Source organism: Antennarius striatus, chromosome 3 (genome assembly GCF_040054535.1).
Source record: "Antennarius striatus isolate MH-2024 chromosome 3, ASM4005453v1, whole genome shotgun sequence".
Lineage (NCBI taxonomy): Eukaryota > Metazoa > Chordata > Actinopteri > Lophiiformes > Antennariidae > Antennarius > Antennarius striatus.
The window spans coordinates 8,258,820-8,278,046 of record NC_090778.1 but is presented as its reverse complement, the minus strand read 5'-3'; the positions used below and the strand labels follow the sequence as shown (position 1 = coordinate 8,278,046).

The following is a 19,227-nucleotide window of genomic DNA, read 5'->3' as shown; positions in this document are numbered from 1 at the left end:
ACTCATGATGTCTGAAAATGGGATTAGTGAATTTTCCTTTCACTAATTAAATAGCATAGAATAGAACAGGACTAGGTAGAATAGAATAGAATAGAATAGAATAGAATAGAATAGAATAGAATAGAATAGAATAGAATAGAATAGAATAGAATAGAATTAACACTGTATTTTAACAAAGTACCACTGCACAAACACAGTGCTTCTTGCTGACATATAAGTTTGGACCTTCGTCAAGAAAATTATCCACCCAAATTTTTTTTTTGCAGCAAATCAAATTGTGATCCCCTGAGGCGTTGTGACCTCATTTGAATTTGGCACCAGGCATTGGCTACCTTTGCACTAGTTTTTAAGTTGGCCGTCGCAATTGAGATCACATTTCCTGCTAATGTGCTGTGTCACCTCAACTTTCACTGATCTTTCACAGTATTCTGTCTGGGAAACATATAATGGACAGGAATTCTATACATCCCCAACCGATCACAGTACAGTGAAATGAACGTACTTTAAACTGTGTGAATTCAATCTTAATGAAGATACGTGATTGGAATATTATCCTGCTTCTGTGCGTGTGTGTATGTGTGTGTGTGTGTGTGTGTGTGTGTCACTGGCATCAGATGCAGGTCACTGGCTGCCGTCACAGTCAACAAACATGTTATGTGGGTTATGTCAGTCTGTTGTTCTCTTTCAATCACATCCAACCAGCACAGAAACACAAAGATAAATAAAAATCCGATGCACAAATGCATTACAGATTAACATTTGGTAAACACAGTTAATCCCATAAGGACTAAACAAATTCATGTATCAGAAGGTGGTTAGCATACATTAGTGTAAAGACTGGAGGTACTCTGAACTGTTCAGTGTTAACTGAATCTGTGCATAAGTGTCTGAAGTTTATACAGAAGTTTAAACTCACTAACACACTGAAGAAAAAAATGTTTTTTGAGAAATGTGCTTGAACTATGTGCTTGAACTTGAGAGTTGGGGTGTTTTGTAAAACATAAAAAACTAATAACAAAAATATTCCCACCATGCAAACACTCAACCGCACACAATCATGTACACAGCCATAAACAAATGCTGTACTTTGAAATACAAATAGAACTGAGTTGTTCACTGAATCATTTTTTGGAGGTGATTTTTGATTCTACTTTCAGCTTTTGCTGATTCACCTTTTTTCAGTTTCGCTCAAGTTCTCAATTATTTTCGAATTAATAATTTCCAATGATCACATGATCATTGTATCGAGCTCGGTAAATTAATTGTCAATATGCCTGTTGCCGGTACTCATTTTTTTTGTGTTGCTCTCTAATTTATTACTTCCATTGGCAGAAATAGAGTTCTTGTCGTCGTACGTATTGTACCAGCGCAAACATCTCTTCGTACTCTTTTGATGTTTGTGTTAAATTAACCTTAGAGTATTTACCAGTACAGAAAAGTTACTGTTGTGCAAATCAAGCAGGAGACGTGACAATAAGATGTACAGTGAGAGAGGCTCATCAGAACTTACAGTGGCTTGTGTATTGTGGTGTGTAAACACGGACTGCGCACCCTTTGAACGCGCAAACATGAACTGCTTGAACTGCACACTGGGATTTCTGCCAAAAACATGAAAAATCAACACATTCATTTAAGATTTTATTTAGAAAATTGTAAAGAACCACTGCAATGTTCTCTGTCACTGCAGAGAACATGTGTGTTTGAAGTGGCGTCTGTTTCAACTACTTTGATTTGTATACGTTGACCTGTCCTCGACTCTGCCAGTGTTTGAGAGACTAAATCAAAATTTTAAGTCTATATCAACACTACTGTAATTTGACACTCTGACAAGGAGATATTAAGATATCTAGTCCTCAGCTGGGAAACCAATCTCAGTTTTACAAAAGTCTTAAAACACAAATTCAATGAATGCAGAAGAGAAAGAAGGTAATTTGCATGGAATATAAATGAAATCAACTGTGAAGGCAGAGGACATTTATTAATTTATTCGTCAACATTTATTGTCGACTGAGGCGGCACGGTGGCGCAGTGGTTAGCGCTGCTGCCTCACAACACGGCGGACCCGGGTTCGAGTCCCGCTCTGTGCGGAGTTCGCATGCTCTCCCCGTGTCTGCGTGGGTTCTCTCCGGGTTCTCCGGCTTCCTCCCACCTCCAAAAGCATGCGCTTTAGCTTGATTGTCCGGTCCCAAATTGACCATAGGAGTGAGTGTGTGTGTGAATGATTGTTTGTTTCTATGTGGCTCCGCGGTACACTGGCGTCGTGCCCGGAGTGTCCCCAGCCTCACGCCCTGAGACTGCCAGGATAGGCACTGGCTACCCCGCGACCTGCGTTAGCGGATTAAGCGGGTTGGAAAATGAATGAATGATATTGTCGACTGTTATCTCCCATCCTTCTCTTTCCCCTTGTCAAGGTGTTATTGAGCAAGGCAGCCACAACACTGTGGTTCCATTGTCTTAAAGTAAAGTTCTACTAAGGTTTGCTGGGCAACATTGTGGACATCATCCTTGTTCACACAGATCTGTATGAACTACTAAAGATGCTGTGTTTGAATGAATAGAAATTAAAATCAGCACTACAGTATAAAAATTTAAATAAACTGAACAGGGTCAACTGGACTGTTTTCAAAAGATTCAAAATACTTGTGTCATGTAATTGAATGCTGAGAGAAAGTTACTGATTTATGAAGGAGCCTTTGTTAACATCTCTCTACCTCCTCTCACCCCCTTGCACAGCTATCCTTAAGCAAGCCTTACTCCAGACACTGACCCTAGCCTGTTCCTCATTTACTGGGCAGACATGAGCTACTGCATACCTAACGGCAGGTCCCAGGCCAGGATGAACTGGAAGGCATAGTCCCATAAAAGGTCTGTGTCAAATCAAATAACCAGATGACTGAGATGAGAAATCCATGCCAGATTTGGTGATGTTTTTGCCAAAGGGATTCAAATGGATGTTCACCTGTAAAGTCCCGCCACAGGAAACAGAAGAAATATGGGAAAAGAGGAAAAAAGCAGCAGCAGGAGCTGTTAAGTTGTTGTTAAAAGAGGCACAACAGCACAGGTCTATGTCATCCCTATTGCCTTGTCCAGTTACAATTTGGTATAATAAGGAAGCAAAATGCCAGAACAAGCTTTCTGAAAAGTGCTGTCAGAACACTTAATAGCTGAGACTGTTCAAGGCGTAAAAGAATTATAGACACTAATTCAACAAAAGATGTACTTACCGCCGAGAACGACACCCAGCTGTGTTGAAAAGAGCAGAGGGATGTTTGGATATCAGATTCATCTTTTTGGACAGAAATAAGCCAAGTGGAGTTTAGTTCTCCATCACAGAGGAGAAATCTAGTTCAGCTCATGTTACTCTGTTTTGTTTTTTTCTGTGCTCCACTTATTTCATCAATTTGACCTCGTGGAGGAAATGCTCTGGTTACAAATGACACTCCTTGACTCAACAAATAAACAGGATGTTACCGTATGTTACCATCTGTGCAGTGGCTCTGTCTGGTTTGACAACAGTACAGAGTGCAAAGGTCATGCAACCTATAGATACAGTATTACATGGAACCCTGTAATTTTTCCTGACCCAGATCCTTTTTCAGTACCGTAAGTCTATATCCTGATTTTATATTTTCACAATAAACGAAATGCTGCAGCGCCCCCTGGTGGTACCCCAGCGCCATCTTCTGACAGAAAGTGCGTCTCTTCTCTTCATAAATCAAATCTGTGGCTTCTCAATTATTTGTCAAGATAAATATTCTCGTGGGAAGAGAATTGAAACAAAACACTTTCACCTTACAAAAAACAAACAATGAGATGAAGCTACGTGGGAGTAGAACTATATTCTATTAGGCACATATTTTTTTCTTCGATAAAAGAACAATGTCTTAATTTCATAGTGGGTTTGGGGATGTGGATGGACTTTGTCAATTTTATAGCTCTAAAACAGGGATTATTTTCTTTTATTCTAGTAAATGGGACCTTACATCATACCCACCGAGCACCCCTGTCAGCTGTCATTCAGCCCGTGTAGTAGTTTGTGATGGAGCAGGCCTGATCCAGCAGCCTACAACCGACCTGCTTGTGTCGGTGCTCTCCGACACACTGCGACGGCTTGACAATGAGTTGAATGCTGATTATTGCGGAGATCGACAAAGGACGCGCGGAAAAAGGAGGAGATGAACCGTTTTCTGAGAGCTGAGGAGAATGGAGGTCTGCTGACGGACTGCAGGGACCTGTCACCCAACCACACTGCCTCCTCCTCCTCCTCCTCCTCCTCCTCCACCTCTTCCTCCTCCTCCTCCTTCTCCATCTCCAACACCTCTACCTCCTCCTCCAGCGCCGCTGGCATTGCCGACAGACACACGGCCCTGCCCTCGCTCCAGACCCGGTTACCTGTCGGCGGTAGCGGCGGCAGTGGCGGGTCGGAGCCGAGGAGATCCGCGCTGAAACGCAGCCGAGGCGGTCGGCAGGAACGGGAAGAACCGGAGGCGGCAGATCGCACGCCGGCTGCCGTCGCGGTGCGCGGCGGTAGCGACTCGTGCGTCGGGGTCGGTAAACATCAGCAGCAGCGTCGCGAGGCTCAAGGACGCAGCGTCGGTGATCTGGAGATGATTTCAGCGGTCGGTAGAGACGCGGACGGCTGCAGCGGCGGCAACAATTGCGTCTCCGAGGTGACCACGGCCTCTCCTGCGAGTTGCGCCAAAGGCAAAGAGGAGAGGAAGGGTAAGAACGTGATCCGGGGCTGGAAGAGGGACCGAGACAGGGAGAGGGACGCAGCCGCTCTGCCCGCTCCTCCTGTCCGGACGCGGAAAGAGAAGCCCGGCGATGGCTCGTCTCCTCCTCCCTCTGTCTTCCTCCCTTCGTCAACGCTGCCAGAGCATCATCTCTGCCGCGACGGCCCCGGACACTGTCACTGCGCCGCGGCCGACTCCAGGATCATGGGAGATAATAGCAACTCCAACAACGTAAACAATAACAATAACTGCGGGAGTAGCGGCGGCGGCGCTGCCAGCAAATCCACGCTGGATTGTGGAGTTAAAAGCGGCGGCGGAGGTGCTATTGTTGTCAGGCGGCAGCATGACGACACGCCGGCGGCCAAGAAACACCGAGGAGCAGAGAAGGTAAGCAGCTTTTATTGTCTAGAGGCGGATTTGAAAGACATCAACAGACAAACAAACACAGCAGCCATCGTTTCACACCTGCAGCTCCTCCACATCGGCCGGACAGATTTCATTTAGAAGTGGTAGGCATAAAAAAAAGGAGAGAAATTAAATATTTTTGATATTCAGAGCACACACAGTCAACCAGATGCAGGTGTGGAGGCCACAAAGAAGCCTGCAGACACACAGCAGGAATGTTTAAATGGATGGAGCGCTGACCGGCCTCATGATATTTATTTCCTTTTGTTGTTGCCCAGGTGGTGTCATTGTTCCCACTGTCAGTTTGTCTGCTGATATTTACCATGCTGATGCATAGAAAGGATTCTTTCCCCCTTTTTTTCTTTTGGCGGGGAGAGGAAGAGAGAAGGAGGATGATGATGATAAGGGAGCAGCAGTGTATCCACCCTCTATATCCATCCTCTTCCTCCTCTTCCTCCTCCTTCTCTTCCTTTTAGAATCATTTATCCTCCTTGTTTTAAAGGGTTTAAAGGAGAATGCAACTGTTTCCATGTACATCGAGATGTTCTTCAATTCAAAAAGATGAGAGTGAATAGGAAGGAACCTCTTGTCTGAAATCCTCCTTTCAGGCATGTACATAGGCTTTGTTTGCACAATTAACTTGGGGAAATACCCTCAGTGACGGCATGATGTGCTTTGATAATCGTTTGCCAAGTGTGTGGGTCAAAAACGATTAGAAATAAGATAAATACTGCAAAAAGGACTGCTGAGGTTTAACAAGCCTTTCTGGGATGCTTTTTCTAGTCAAGGTTTAACAGGGATGTTGACACTAACATTATTTTCGGGTTTAAGTAATTCCTCCACAGGGGAGACAAAGATGGAGGGATGGGTGGAGAGGTGATATGGTGAAAGAGATGTTTGATAGAGAGGGGAGAATTGGACCTGACAGCAGAGGACACTGAAAGAGTCTGACAGGCGCAGAAAAAAACAAACAGATGGAGGATGTCTACAAGGAGGCTTTTTTTTTCAGTTTTTCTGGTGGATGCAGGATTAGACGATGCAGGAAAAACCAAAGCATCCTCCCTACTGCTGGCAGATGCTGCTGACAGGAGGAACGCTGGCTTGCCCCGGCTGCTTTGTTTATTTGTTGATCTGAAGGATTCCCATTCAGTGGGACACACACACACACACACACACACACACACACACACACACACACACACACACACACACACACACGCACGCTCACCCTCTGTGGTGACTGTAATTCATTCCCTGTCAGAAGAGATCTGGGTGCCGATGAAGAGACCTATGATGGTAGTGGTGAAACTTTCAGTTTAATACATTTAAAACTGAACTATGAGATGAGTTTTGACACTAAAATGTTATTATTTAAAGAAAGCCAACCAAATGTTGGCACAGATGATTGTTAGACGAAATGTGATCAATATTAATCTGTTTTTGCTTTCTTAAAAATCCTTTTGAGGGTAGAACTCTTACTTGTGGCTGTAGTCGGGGGTTTTAACCTCTGCAGTGTGTGAAGGCCTGTGCCTCTTCCCTTCACATCATCAGTATTTGAATTATTGAGTTTGTAGTCCGCTCTTTGGTCTTTAATCTGACATTTTTTTGTTTTTGTTTTGTTGTTTTTTAACCCTTTTGGGGCAGCAGTAGTTCAGTCCACTGGGTCTTGGGCTCGGGACTGGAGGGTAGCTGGCTCTAGGCTCATGTGGACCAAAATGTTCAGTTTGTGAGCTAACAGTGGAGAGGTGCCAGTTCACAAACTGAGCACTGCTGAGATGACTTTGAGCAAGGCACTGTCCACTTACAGTTGATCATTGGGGCGCACCACGAAGGAGCTGCCCGCCGCTCCACCTCTCAGTATTATCTGCAAGTAAGCATGCAGATAATACTGTGTGTGTGTGTGTGTGTGTGTGTGTGTGTGTGTGTGTGTGTGTGTGTGTGTGTGTGTGTGTTTGTTTGTTTGTTTGTTTGTTTCTGGGCCTGTATATACATAGATTTGAAAAATAATTTCCCCAAGGGGATTATTAAAGTACCTTTCTTTTTCTTCTTTTTTAGCTTCATTTGGTTATTTTTAATGTGATATTTAAAGCACAATATGTAGTTTGATATTATACATTTGTTCATTTGTAATCAAAACATAAACAAAAGACATCCTGTTTGTAGTGTAGGATCATGGGAGTTGTTTTCTTCAGTGAAGTAACATTGCAGATTAAATGGCTCAGATGAAGAAATGGTTTTGTTTCTTATATTTAGTCACATTTAAGCTTTTAAAACCTGATCGAGTCTGGAATCATGTTGCATCACATGCATGAGGACTAACTTCACCGATTACCTGTCCATTTTTAAACCAGCACACGCTGCAAAACTGAACAGTAATTGTGCATCCACAGAATAGGTTAAGACCATGGTGTCAGAGGGCGTGATGCAACACCTAATGTGATCTCATGGGGAGGCAGAACAAAATGGTGATTGGAGTGGTGCAACAATGCTTTTACAGTGTGAAATAAGATGAACAGAAGGCAAAAATCTGAATGAGACTATATTTCACTGAAAAAATCTCTGCTTATGACCTAAATGTTTACGGCCGTTTATTGGGGATGACTCACTCATGCTTTGTTGTTGTCTGGCTTTGCAAATAGTGATGTATTCAGGTTTCATATCCATCTAGCAAACAATTTTTGAAAATCGGTGTTCCCCATGTGTTCACAAGCCAAGGTGACAGACAGGATCCTTGGCCTGATTCTCCTGTGGTGTGAGCCAGACTATTCAGAATTTCTATATCGATATCTGATCACATGTCCCAGAAGCTACTGAGAGAGGTGGACAAATGAAATCTGTTATTAGCTTGTTTAAATATATCTACTTGTTTTGGTGTCAATATTGTTGGAAAAACTGGGGTTGATATAAGAACAAATGCAGAATTAGAATTAGAATGTTTGATATGGAAATGATGTATGTTCTATGTCCCAAGAAAAAGAAAATATATCGAAAATCATAGCCCATAAGTAATAAACTATTTTGGTGTGAGGTTGGGTGTGTTTAATTAGTCTTGAATCAAACACTGTAATTGCTTTTTCATTTTAGAATTTTAGAGCTGTAGGAACATTTAAATGACTCAACTCAAATCATAAGCAGAATATGAGATTTTATGATGCATCTCATTTTAATTGAATCCAAATTGGATTAAACAGTCACATCCCCGCTGACAGGAACAACCGTGGCAGTGTTGAATAGATGGAATATCTGTATTAAGCCTGGATAGAGAGCTGAGAAATAACATTGTAGTTAAAGAAGATTACTAGACATTACTACACATATTAAACATATTTCATAGAGACAGCAGAAGTCCCTGTCCTCAGTTAAAGGCTGATACCCTACAGCTTGTCTACACAGGAGGCATTTCATCCTTGTTTTTCAGCATCATCTTGGGCACATCTGCTGGAACAGATACACTTCTTATTTAATCAATACAGCTCTCTGCACAGACTGCAACGGCTTTACACTTTCTCGCATAAACCATTGAAGTCTGTTTTATTTTCCATTTCTCATGTAAAATTATGGGACAGAGTGATGATCTTTGAGTGCTTTCAAGATGGGGGTGACCTTCACTGAACACTGACTGAAGGGATCGGATATCGACAGATGGAGGACTGGAGCTGCTGCTCTGCTTTCACTACACCAGCTATAGACATGGTGGAAGAGTGTACAGTACTGACTGACTGCACCAACACGAAAAATACTGATTGAGTAACTCTATCTCTGAGAAATTATTTTTATAACACCACTCATACACTTAGGTAAATATGTCCATGTCTATTTATAGTTAGAGATAACATTTATTACTAGGAGGAAGGAGGTTATGACTTCACATGAATGCAGTGGTTCATTTAAACATTCACTTTGATTGTGAAGGATTGTTCTCATTGTACATTTTAATTTTCTTTCATAAGATCCATTAATATGCTGAACTATATAAGCTGGTTATTTTTCCTCACTGCTCTGTTTCTTCCTCGCTGAGGCCTCCTCCTTTAACGTCGTAGCTTCTGGTTGACAACTATTTGATGTGTGATTCAGCTCTGCCATTGGTGCTGCTTTGCATAAAGATTTGTCACGATTCTAACTTTAGATATGAAGGAGGGACGCGTGTGCCTGAGCATGGTATGGTAGTTTTAACACTTCATGAACACATACATCACTGAAAGTATCAATTCAATTAACTGACATGAGGCCTGTCAAAACTTGAATTAGACATTTTCAGTGAATTACTCGCTCTGAAATGAAGTTATACAATCAGTTTGGGGTTTTGTTGGTTTGTTTGTTTACTGGCTGGGTAGCAAAAAATAAAATTTAGATTACATCCAGATAAAAAAGCGGATTTAGGAATGTTTGTTACTTGGAGTGTGCCAATGAAGACACAGATGGATTTTGGACTAAATTCAAAGAAAGAGGAGGAGTTGTTTTTTTCCCTTTACGTTCCAAGAAAATGAAGGACAGCCATTTTGATGCCTCGTGTCCTGTTTGGGATTAAATTATGATTCATGAGGAGCACAGTAAGGTTAAGGTTACGTCACATACTCAGTAAAATACTTTATTAATAGGTTATTTAAAGTTATGTTTCTTTAACAAAACATTTGCTGTTGCAAATAAGTTAAGCTTTAGTTTTCCATCCATTCATCCATTTTCTTAACTGCTTTGTCTGCTGACGTGGGTCGCAGGGAGCTGGAGCCTATCCCAGCTGACTTGTGCATGAGGCGGGGGACACTCCGGGCAGGACGCCAGTGTGCCGCACAGCCACACAGAGATGCAGACAAACATGCACGCACACACTCACACCTACAATCAATTTGGGACCATCCAATTAACATGAAGCACATGTTTTTGGAGGTGGAAGGAAGCCGTAGAACCTGGAGAGAACCCATGCAGACACGGAGAAAACATGCAAACTCCACACAAAGCGGGACACAAACCCGGGACCACCTTACTGTGCGCGACAGCGCTACCGACTTTAGATTTATTTATCATATTGTCAACATTTGATAATTAGCATTACACACAAAGTGCAGGTGGTGGGAATGTAATTACCTTATACTGTTTAAACTGAAGTGTTGGACAAATAAACAGTTTGACTTGATGATAGCGCTGTGGAGGTACGGATGTGTCTACGAGAGGTGGCAGTAGAGTTTTTGACTGGGTTGTTCAACAGGATCTTAGATAGTGAAAATATGCCTGAGGAATGGAGAAGTGTGCTGGTGCCCATTTTTAAGAACAAGGGAGATGTGCAGAGTTGTGGCAACTACAGAGGAATAAAGCTGATGAGCCATACAATGAAGTTATGGGAAAGAGTAGTTGAAGCTCGACTAAGGACAGAAGTGAGCATTTATGAGCAGCAGTATGGTTTCATGCCAAAAAAGAGTACTACAGATGCAGTATTTGCTTTGAGGATGTTGACAGAGAAGTAAATACAGAGAAGGCCAGAGGGAGCTGCATTGTGTTTTTGTAGATCTGGAGAAAGCTTATGACAGGGTGCCCATAAAGGAACTGTGATTATGTATGAGGAAGTCTGGAGTGGCAGAGAAGTATGTTAGAGTGATTCAGGACATGTATGAGGACTGTAAGACAGTGGTGAGGTGTGCTGTAGGTGTGACAGAGGAGTTCAAGGTGGAGGTGGGACTGCATCAGGGATCAGCTCTGAGCCCCTTCTTGTTCGCTATGGTGATGGACAGGCTGACAGACGAGGTTAGACAGGAATCTCCATGGACTATGATGTTTGCAGATGACATTGTGATCTGCAGTGAGAGCAGGGAACAGGTGGAGGAGAAGCTAGAGAGGTGGAGGTTTGTCCTGGAAAGGAGAGGAATGAAGGTTAGCCGCAGTAAGACAGGGGTACATGTGTGTGAATGGGAGGGACCCAAGTGGAAGAGTGAGGTTACAGGGAGAAGAGATCAAGAAGGTGGAGGATTTTAAGTACTTAGGGTCAACAGTCCAGAGCAATGGAGAGTGTGGAAAAGAGGGAAAGAAACGAGTACCTGCCTCTACACGCTTCTTCACCTTTTTTCCATGGGTGGAGAAAAGTGTCAGGTGTGATGTGTGATAGAAGAGTTTCAGCTGAAATTAAAGGAAAGGTGTACAAAACTGTGATGAGACCAGCGATGTTGTTTTGTCTAGAGACAGTGTCACTGAGGAAAAGACAGGAGACAGAGCTGGAGGTAGCAGAGATGAAGATGCTGAGGTTCTCTCTGGGAGTGACCAGGAAGGATAGGATCAGGAATGAGTACATCAGAGGGACAGCACATGTTAGAGGTTTTGAAGATAAAGTCAGAGAGGCCGGACTGAGATGGTTTGGACATGTCCAGAGTAGAGATAGTGAATATATTTGTAGAAGGATGCTGAGTTTTAAACTGCCAGGCAGGAGGCCTAGAGGAAGACCAAAGATGAGGTTTATGGATGTAGTGAAAAAGGACATGAAGGTAGTTGGTGTGAGAGAGGAGGATGCAGAAGACAGGGTTAGATGGAGGGTTTTGATTCGCTGTGGCGACCCCTGAAGGGGAAAGCCAAAAGGAAAAGAAGAAGACTGATGATAGGAGCTGGACGAAAAGTAAGAGGATGACAAAGCCATTTGGGTTCTGGGAAGCATGAATTTGTGAAACTACTCGGATGTTAATCTACCCAGGATTTGTTGATATATTTCAGTTTTGACCAGAGTTGTAGACCGGCTGATCAGAGTCCTGCTTTGGCTGAACACACCAAATACTATAAGGGTCACATGTACATGATCTTAAATAACGACTTAAATAATCAAGCTGCTATTTCCAATCGGATCCAGCCTCACTGACAGAAATAAAAGCTGCTCTGCTGCTGCTGTAGCTCAGACTGTCATCTGCATGACAATAAGATGCACTTGAGTTTGTCTGTGAATGGTAGCAGCTGCAGCACGCTCTCTTCTTTCTGTCTGCCTGGATTGCTGCAGGCTGGATGAAGCTGAGAAGACAAATGCACTCTACTCCAGTGGGATTTTATTGGTTTATTAAGCTGGAATTCGATCACTTCACACCAGCCTCATGATATCTGTTAAAGTCTGGTTCTTCCTCAAGCCTCTTAAGTGGTTTTATGTTCTTGTTTGGAAATATCATAAAATGCAGCCGTAGATCTGATATGTTATTAAAACATCATCCAGTTTTGACGGTGCACGTTTGCAAAGGCTGTGCTTCCTGTGGTCAGGTCATTCAGGGACAGTTGTTATCAGGGATTGATGCTACAGGTAACAGCCGATGTTGAGTGAACAAGCATCAGGATGGTCAGGAGGGATGAGTGCAGAAAAACAAAATGATTGTGCAATGAAAACTTTATTCATTTAATGATTTGGCGCATATACAATACGGCTTTATATAAGTAAAAAACATCTATGTACGAGCCATTACAGATTCTGATGGTTTCTGGTATAAAACAAAAATAAACCCCATGCTGTGTAGATGTTTAACCTCCACAAATATACACAAGTAAGAAAGTAATAAAATAAATAATATATTTTACAATGTCAGGCAACAATACATGACTGAAACAAAATTGAACATAATGTGAAACTGCAACATTAATACAAAAATAAATTTGAAAGACAGCAATTGCACCTTCATTACTTTCATCCTCTGATCGTAAGTATGTATTTATGTGAATGTGATTTGTTCCTTCCTGAATTACCTTGAAAGTCTCCTGAATGAAGCTATTATCTTTGCTGCTTCACTTATTTGAAATGGCAGATGTAATTGCTGTGTGTACTATTTGAACCATTCTGTATAAATTGTGTAAATTGTTCATTACAAGGAGACTACTCTCCATGGGTCTTGCTGTGACATCTTGATGTTTGATTAAGTGAGAGATCTCAGAGAAGGGTCACATATTCTCCCTGACAGAAGCAAAGACCTGTGAACTAAAGAGCAATCCTCTTGCAACTGATGCACTTTTTGCAACCTCCTGCAGCCACAAGAGATGAAGTGGTGAGAGGATTTTGATCATTGTGGAAACATCATACATCCTTTTGTCTCTGACACTTCAGACAGAACAGGGTTTGGTAACAGTTTCCTTCCCCAGGTGGGACCACAACAGAGACTTTTGTCTCGATGCGTTCCCCTGAAGAAACATTCATGCGAGTAGGGCTGTTGTGAGGTGAATGTCCTTGACCTGTGGTCACTAAAATCTAGTCACTTAATCTTACAGGCAGAGAGGACATTTGTGCCAAATCTCCTGAGCTATTACTTTCAAGGGTGGGGCAGAATGACAGATGGACACCTTTAACAGAATCAGCAAGGAGCTACAACATCTACATCCTGCAACCAGCATGTCACAAAATGACATAATTAAACCATTAACACCATATAATAGAAGGAAATGAGCAATCACTTTAGTAAAGTCCAGATTTGTAAAAAATATGAGGGAAATATATAAAATTCAGATCTTAAGCACTACAGCATTTGCTTATTAATACATGTTCCTGTATGACACCACATTATAAACCAATTTCATTTTAATTATGAATGAGTTTTATTTGGATTAATCGTATTATTCAAACTGTGAGGTTAGTATTAGTATCCAAACAATAATGACAGATTCAGATTCTTTCTTACAATTCTTATTGAAGATCATTAAGTAGCAGAAAGATGCTTTGATTTAAGTCCAGGATTCCATCATTTATCTATCATTTATTTATCAAACCCATTTTAATGACAGAGAAAGTGGAAAGACATAATTAAATCATACTGTTTGTGTTTATTAACAGTTATTAAGTTCAGACCCCTCCTGAAGTGAAAGTCAGTGGACTGTCCATTTATTTTGCTGTCTTATTGTCAGAAAGAGGGAATCTGTCTTCAGATGCATCAAACCCACATCACATGATGTGTCCAGTCTGCTCCTGAGCCTGATAATCATCAGCACTTTGATGTTGTCATACTTTGATTTTCAAATGAGATCGTCTGGAGTGAACCCAAGTCAGGCAGCACGCTCAGATGGCCAAAAGCAACCAGTCAGTATGATGTCTCTCCAAAAACCCTAACACATTTTCTAAATGCACAAAATGTCTAACTCCCAACTCTTTATGTGGATTTTATAGCACTAAGGATTTGACTCATATTTGCCTGATGTCAGTTCTGATACCAGGAAAGACTTTCAAACATTTAGAGCAGTTAGATGGTGTCATATCCACTATCTTATAAATGCTGAGCTTTGGTTTAAAAAGGCTATCCATCTTTATGTGAAGCAGAATCCAGAGATCAAACCTGCATTAAGAAGGAGACCACTGAAAAAACAATGCAGTGCCTCAATCCTTCGAATAACATGGGGATAAACAGGCATAAATCAATGCGACGCTGATCAATTAGATAGCGCCAACCCTTGTTCCAGTTAAAAAGGCATGAATTTTCTTTGAAAATTTACCTGAAACTGGTTGCAAGCAAGACAAACATAGATTGAATAAAAATATTGTGTATCATATTGTCTTGACACAATGTGGTGCAACTGAATTGTTTCAGTATGTGTATATTTACAAGTAAAACAACAATTTTACTTGTGAAAAAACAGAATAAAAGAATGCCCTGATTATAAGGTTCCACATCGAATGTTGAATTTATTGTCAGTCTGCTTAACTTTTCAGCTTAGTGTATATGCTGTTGGAAAAAAATGCAGCTCCCTTTCCTTTCTACCAGAAGTAAAACTGCTTTTCTATTTGAAAGTCTAACCAACATATTGCATGAAAGATGAGGGTGCATTTTTTTGTATTCTAACTTCCGTGTGAGAAAGCAGGATTTATTCAGGGTCCTGCTCACTTCTTATTTAAAATTGTCATCCCTGAATCAGTTTTTGCATTTAGGCCTTTCCACCAAAATGCATTGAGATGGTCTCTATCTTGGACTCTTGCTGTCCCATGAGTTGGTTGTTTTGTTGTTTCATCATGAAAAATACTCTTTCAACCTTCTAACCCTGCCACCATGGCACGTTTTGTGAATGTACTGCAGGTTTGACTAATAGTAAATATCAAGGCGACATTTTTAACGTGGCTGCACTTCAGCACTTCAAAAAGTCAGGTTACGATTAATTAAAATGAATATTTTTTCACCTAGTATTCATATTATTATGCTACAAACAATAAAACAGAATAATTCTGTTTGCATTTATTATTTGTAATCAAATCCATTTGTGCAGCTGTTGTGTTTGTAGCCCTTTCTATGGTGAAAGGGCTACAAGCATACTGGGTGTTATTACAGCATTCAGCGTAAGCAAGAGGACATTCCACAGACTGCTTCTATGTTCTAAGTTAGATTAAACATGCTACTAATTTTTGTTTATGAACTGGTAAGGCATCAGTGTAAGGAATTAAACTCCACAAAATGACGAGACGAGACTCTGTCCTTGTACTGAGGCAGCTTTCTTTACTGAATCAAAAAAAGGGTTGTACATCTCTCAAAACAACTGAGGCTTCTTAGCTTGCCTCCTAACAACAACAATTCTTCTTCTACTTCTTCGCACCTAGTGCGTTACTGAAATCAGACCGCCATAAAGAAGTAATCAATTTCAATTTTTAGCTCCTAACTTATTCCCCTTTTCCTAATAACAATACTATGAAATAAAATACATATTCTTTTAACTACATATCTAACATATATCAGATGAACTGTCTGACATGAATTATTAACTTATGAATATTTATGTAGCAAATCACATCCTTCAAATAAAGTCACAACATCCTCCCCCCGATGACCTATGTGTCATCTAAATCTCCAGAGAATATAACAACTGAACTGGTCTACGTAAAACAGTCCCTGAAGTAGTGCTAACGGCACATGAGCGGACAATTCCATCATGACCTGGAAGCAGTTCCTCAACTCTTCCTAGTTTCCAGGACTGCCTTGGTGTGTTATCCTCCCCGATGAGAATAACATCCCCCATGTTCAGCTGGGAAGGCTGTGGCGTCTCGCAGCGATGAGCTGATTTTAAGTCCAACAGGTATTCCTTTCGCCAGCTGTTCCAGAAGCTGGTCATGAGTCTTTGTCTGTACCTCCATCTCTGAGTCATCTCCTCCTTGTTCACTGATGGATGGTGTGGATCCGCCGGAGATGATTTTGGAGGAAGGCTAGTGAGTCTCTGGCCCACTAGAAAATGAGCAGGTGTCAGCGGCTGTGGTTCCTTTACCACATTGTGCACATAGGTTATCGGCCTTGAGTTTATCACCGCTTCAGCTTCCGTCAGAATGGTGCACATTTCTTCAAAACTGACATTAGCTCTCCCAAGTACCTTTCTTAGGATAACTTTAACAGACTGCACAAGTCTCTCCCAAAATCCTCCCCACCATGCCGCTCTCTCAGCTATAAAACGCCAGGTGATGCCCTTTTCTGAGAAAAACTCCAACAGCTGTGGATCTTTGACGCTTTCCCATAATTCTTTTAAGTCCTTGTCACCTCTTTTGAATGTTCTTGAGTTGTCGGAGTAGATCACCTTGCATAATCCTCTCCTTGAGGTGAACCTTTTCAAGGCCAACAGGAATTTTTCTGCAGATTGATCAGAAACTAGTTCTAAGTGGATTGCTCTCGTCACTGCACATGTGAATAATGCGATGTATGATTTCTTTATGGAACCCTGTGCCTTCACATGGAGCGGCCCTGCAAAGTCTACTCCTGTGACTTCGAATGGTGGTGACTCTGTTATTCGGTCCTTGGGCAATGGTGCAGTAGTCTGTTGTCCAGCCTTTACCCTGAATCTCTTACAAAGAGTACATCGTGACACAACTTTCTTAACTATCTGCCTTCCCCTCAAAATTCAGTATCTTTCTCTGATTTGAACCAAAGTGTCTCTTACACCCGCATGCATCACTTTCTCATGTTGGTACTGTGCCAACATTTCTGTGTATCTGTGATCGTTAGGCAAAATCCATGGGTGCTTTTCTCTGTTTGTCAAGTCTGAAAACTGGAGCCTCCCTCCAACACTTAGCAGCTCATCCTCATCCAGAAATGGTTTTAGCTCTTTTATTTTGGAGTCATTATTGAGGGCTTTTCCTGCTTTTAAGAGATTGATCTCCGAGCTGAAACTCTGACTCTGAGTCACCTTGATCCAATATTTTTCAGCTTCATGCAGCTCCTCTGCAGTCAGCTCACCATGTGTTTTTGTGGTCGCAAGCAGGTTGGTCAAGAACCTCTTTATCCAGGCTGTCTCTCTGAACACCTTTCTCAAGCTACTGTATCTTTCCAGGCACAACACTGGTGTAAACTGGTGTGAGCTCTTTTTCCTCCTCATTCACTAGCTGTACAGTCACTTGGTATTTGTTTCTGAGTCCAGAGTTCACCTCCTCATCCTGAACAAAGTTCTTGGCCCCTCCCAACTGATCACATGACATTAAAGCACTAGGTCCGTTCCACCACAGTGTGCTCTGTTTTAGATCCTGTACAGACAGACCTCTGGTTGGAAGGTCAGCTGGATTTATTTTTCCTTGACAATGTGACCATGATTTTGGGTCAGACAGTGATTGGATTTCTGTCACTCAGTTTGCAAAGAACTGTTTCCACTTCTGTGCGGAACTACATATCCAATGTAACACTATCCTTGAGTCTGTCCATAGTCTGAGTTGTGTTCTGTCTATTTGCAGTAACTTCATGAGAGTGCCCCCTAGTCTGGCTCCTATTACAGCTCCCATTAACTCCAGACGAGGCAGTGTCTTCCTCTTGAGTGGGGCAACTCTGGACTTGGATGCAACTAGACTAACTCATTTCTCCATCCCTTGTTTCTCCCTGGATATAAGCAACTGCACTGTAAGCCTTTTTGCTCGCATCACAGAACACATGTAGTTTTAACTTGTTTTGTGACTGCATATCTGTTCTGTACCACCTTGGGATTGACAGTTGGTGTAGTTGAGGGAGTTCTGAACACCACTGCTGCCATTTTCTTGCTGGATCAGGTGGCAGTTCCTCATCCCACCTGAGCCCCCTCTCCCACATTTCCTGGAACATGCACTTTATCCTGATTGTAAAAGGGGTCACAAATCCTAAAGGATCAAAGATGCGAGCAGATGATTGCAAGACACTCCTCTTTGTGTTCTGCCTCTCACTTAAGGTCAATTTCCTGAGTTCGAACACAAATTCGTCAGTTGCTGGCTTCCACACTAAGCCCAGAACCTTCAGAATTGACCCGTGCGTCTCTGGCTTTACAGCAAAGTCCATGTGGCTCTCCTGCCATTCTTCCTTCAACTCAGGGGAGTTGGTCATCCATTTACAAAGGTCCATACCTGCAGCAGCCATGATGTCCTTTGCTTTAATTGTCACTGAGTGTGCCTCTAACACCTCCTTTGAACTTGCAATAAAGTCATCCACATAAAGTGAGGTTTTGAGACTCTCCACCACCTGTGGGTATTCGGACTCATATCGCTTCAGGTGTTTCCTTATGGTGGCTGCAAGTAAGAATGGACTTGAAGAAGCTCCAAAAGCCACTCTTGTCATCCTTAACACGCGCTGTTTTTCATCCTTCTCCTCAGATGGTGGACGTTATCCGCAGAAACCTTACTGCATCTCGGTCTTGCTCTGACAGTGATATCTGCAGAAATGCCTTTTTGAGATCTACCATGTATGCAATTTCATGCAGCCTGAATTTAATCAAGACACTTATCAAATCCGGATTCAGGTTGGAACCTGTTAATAGACAGTCATAGACAGTACTTCCATCTTCATGGGACGAAACATCAAACATGACTCGCAGTTTTGTTGTCACCTTATCCTCTCTCAATACAGCATGATGAAGTACGTAGTAAGTCTCACTGCCAGGTACTGGTGTATGATCGCTCGGCACATCCTCAGTTATTCCCTGTCTTATGTAGTCCTCCAGCACATCATTGTATTTGCTGAAAAACGTAACATCTTTCTTAAGTTTCACCTTCAAACTTTCCAGCCTTTTCTTAGCAATGTGGTAGTTGTTCTGGAGCGGAGGATGATCTTGTCGCCATGGCAACTCCACCTGATAACGCCCATCTTTGTAGATGGAACCTCTGCAGAGCTTCCGTTCCCTCTGGGCACTCCGTCTTTTCATTTATGATGCCCAGTGATTCCAGCTCCCATAATGCATG

General features: G+C 42.0%; 1 protein-coding gene across 1 annotated transcript in view; it reads left to right on the top strand.

Moving 5' to 3' along the window:
- Positions 1-4,175: 4,175 nt before the first annotated feature.
- The window catches only part of znf608 (zinc finger protein 608), a 105,824-nt gene continuing 90,772 nt past the window's right edge, over positions 4,176-19,227 (top strand). Inside the window, exon 1 of the mRNA XM_068309658.1 lies at positions 4,176-5,120. Coding sequence (XP_068165759.1) covers positions 4,176-5,120 — 945 coding nt within the window. The remainder of the gene's footprint in view (positions 5,121-19,227) is intronic.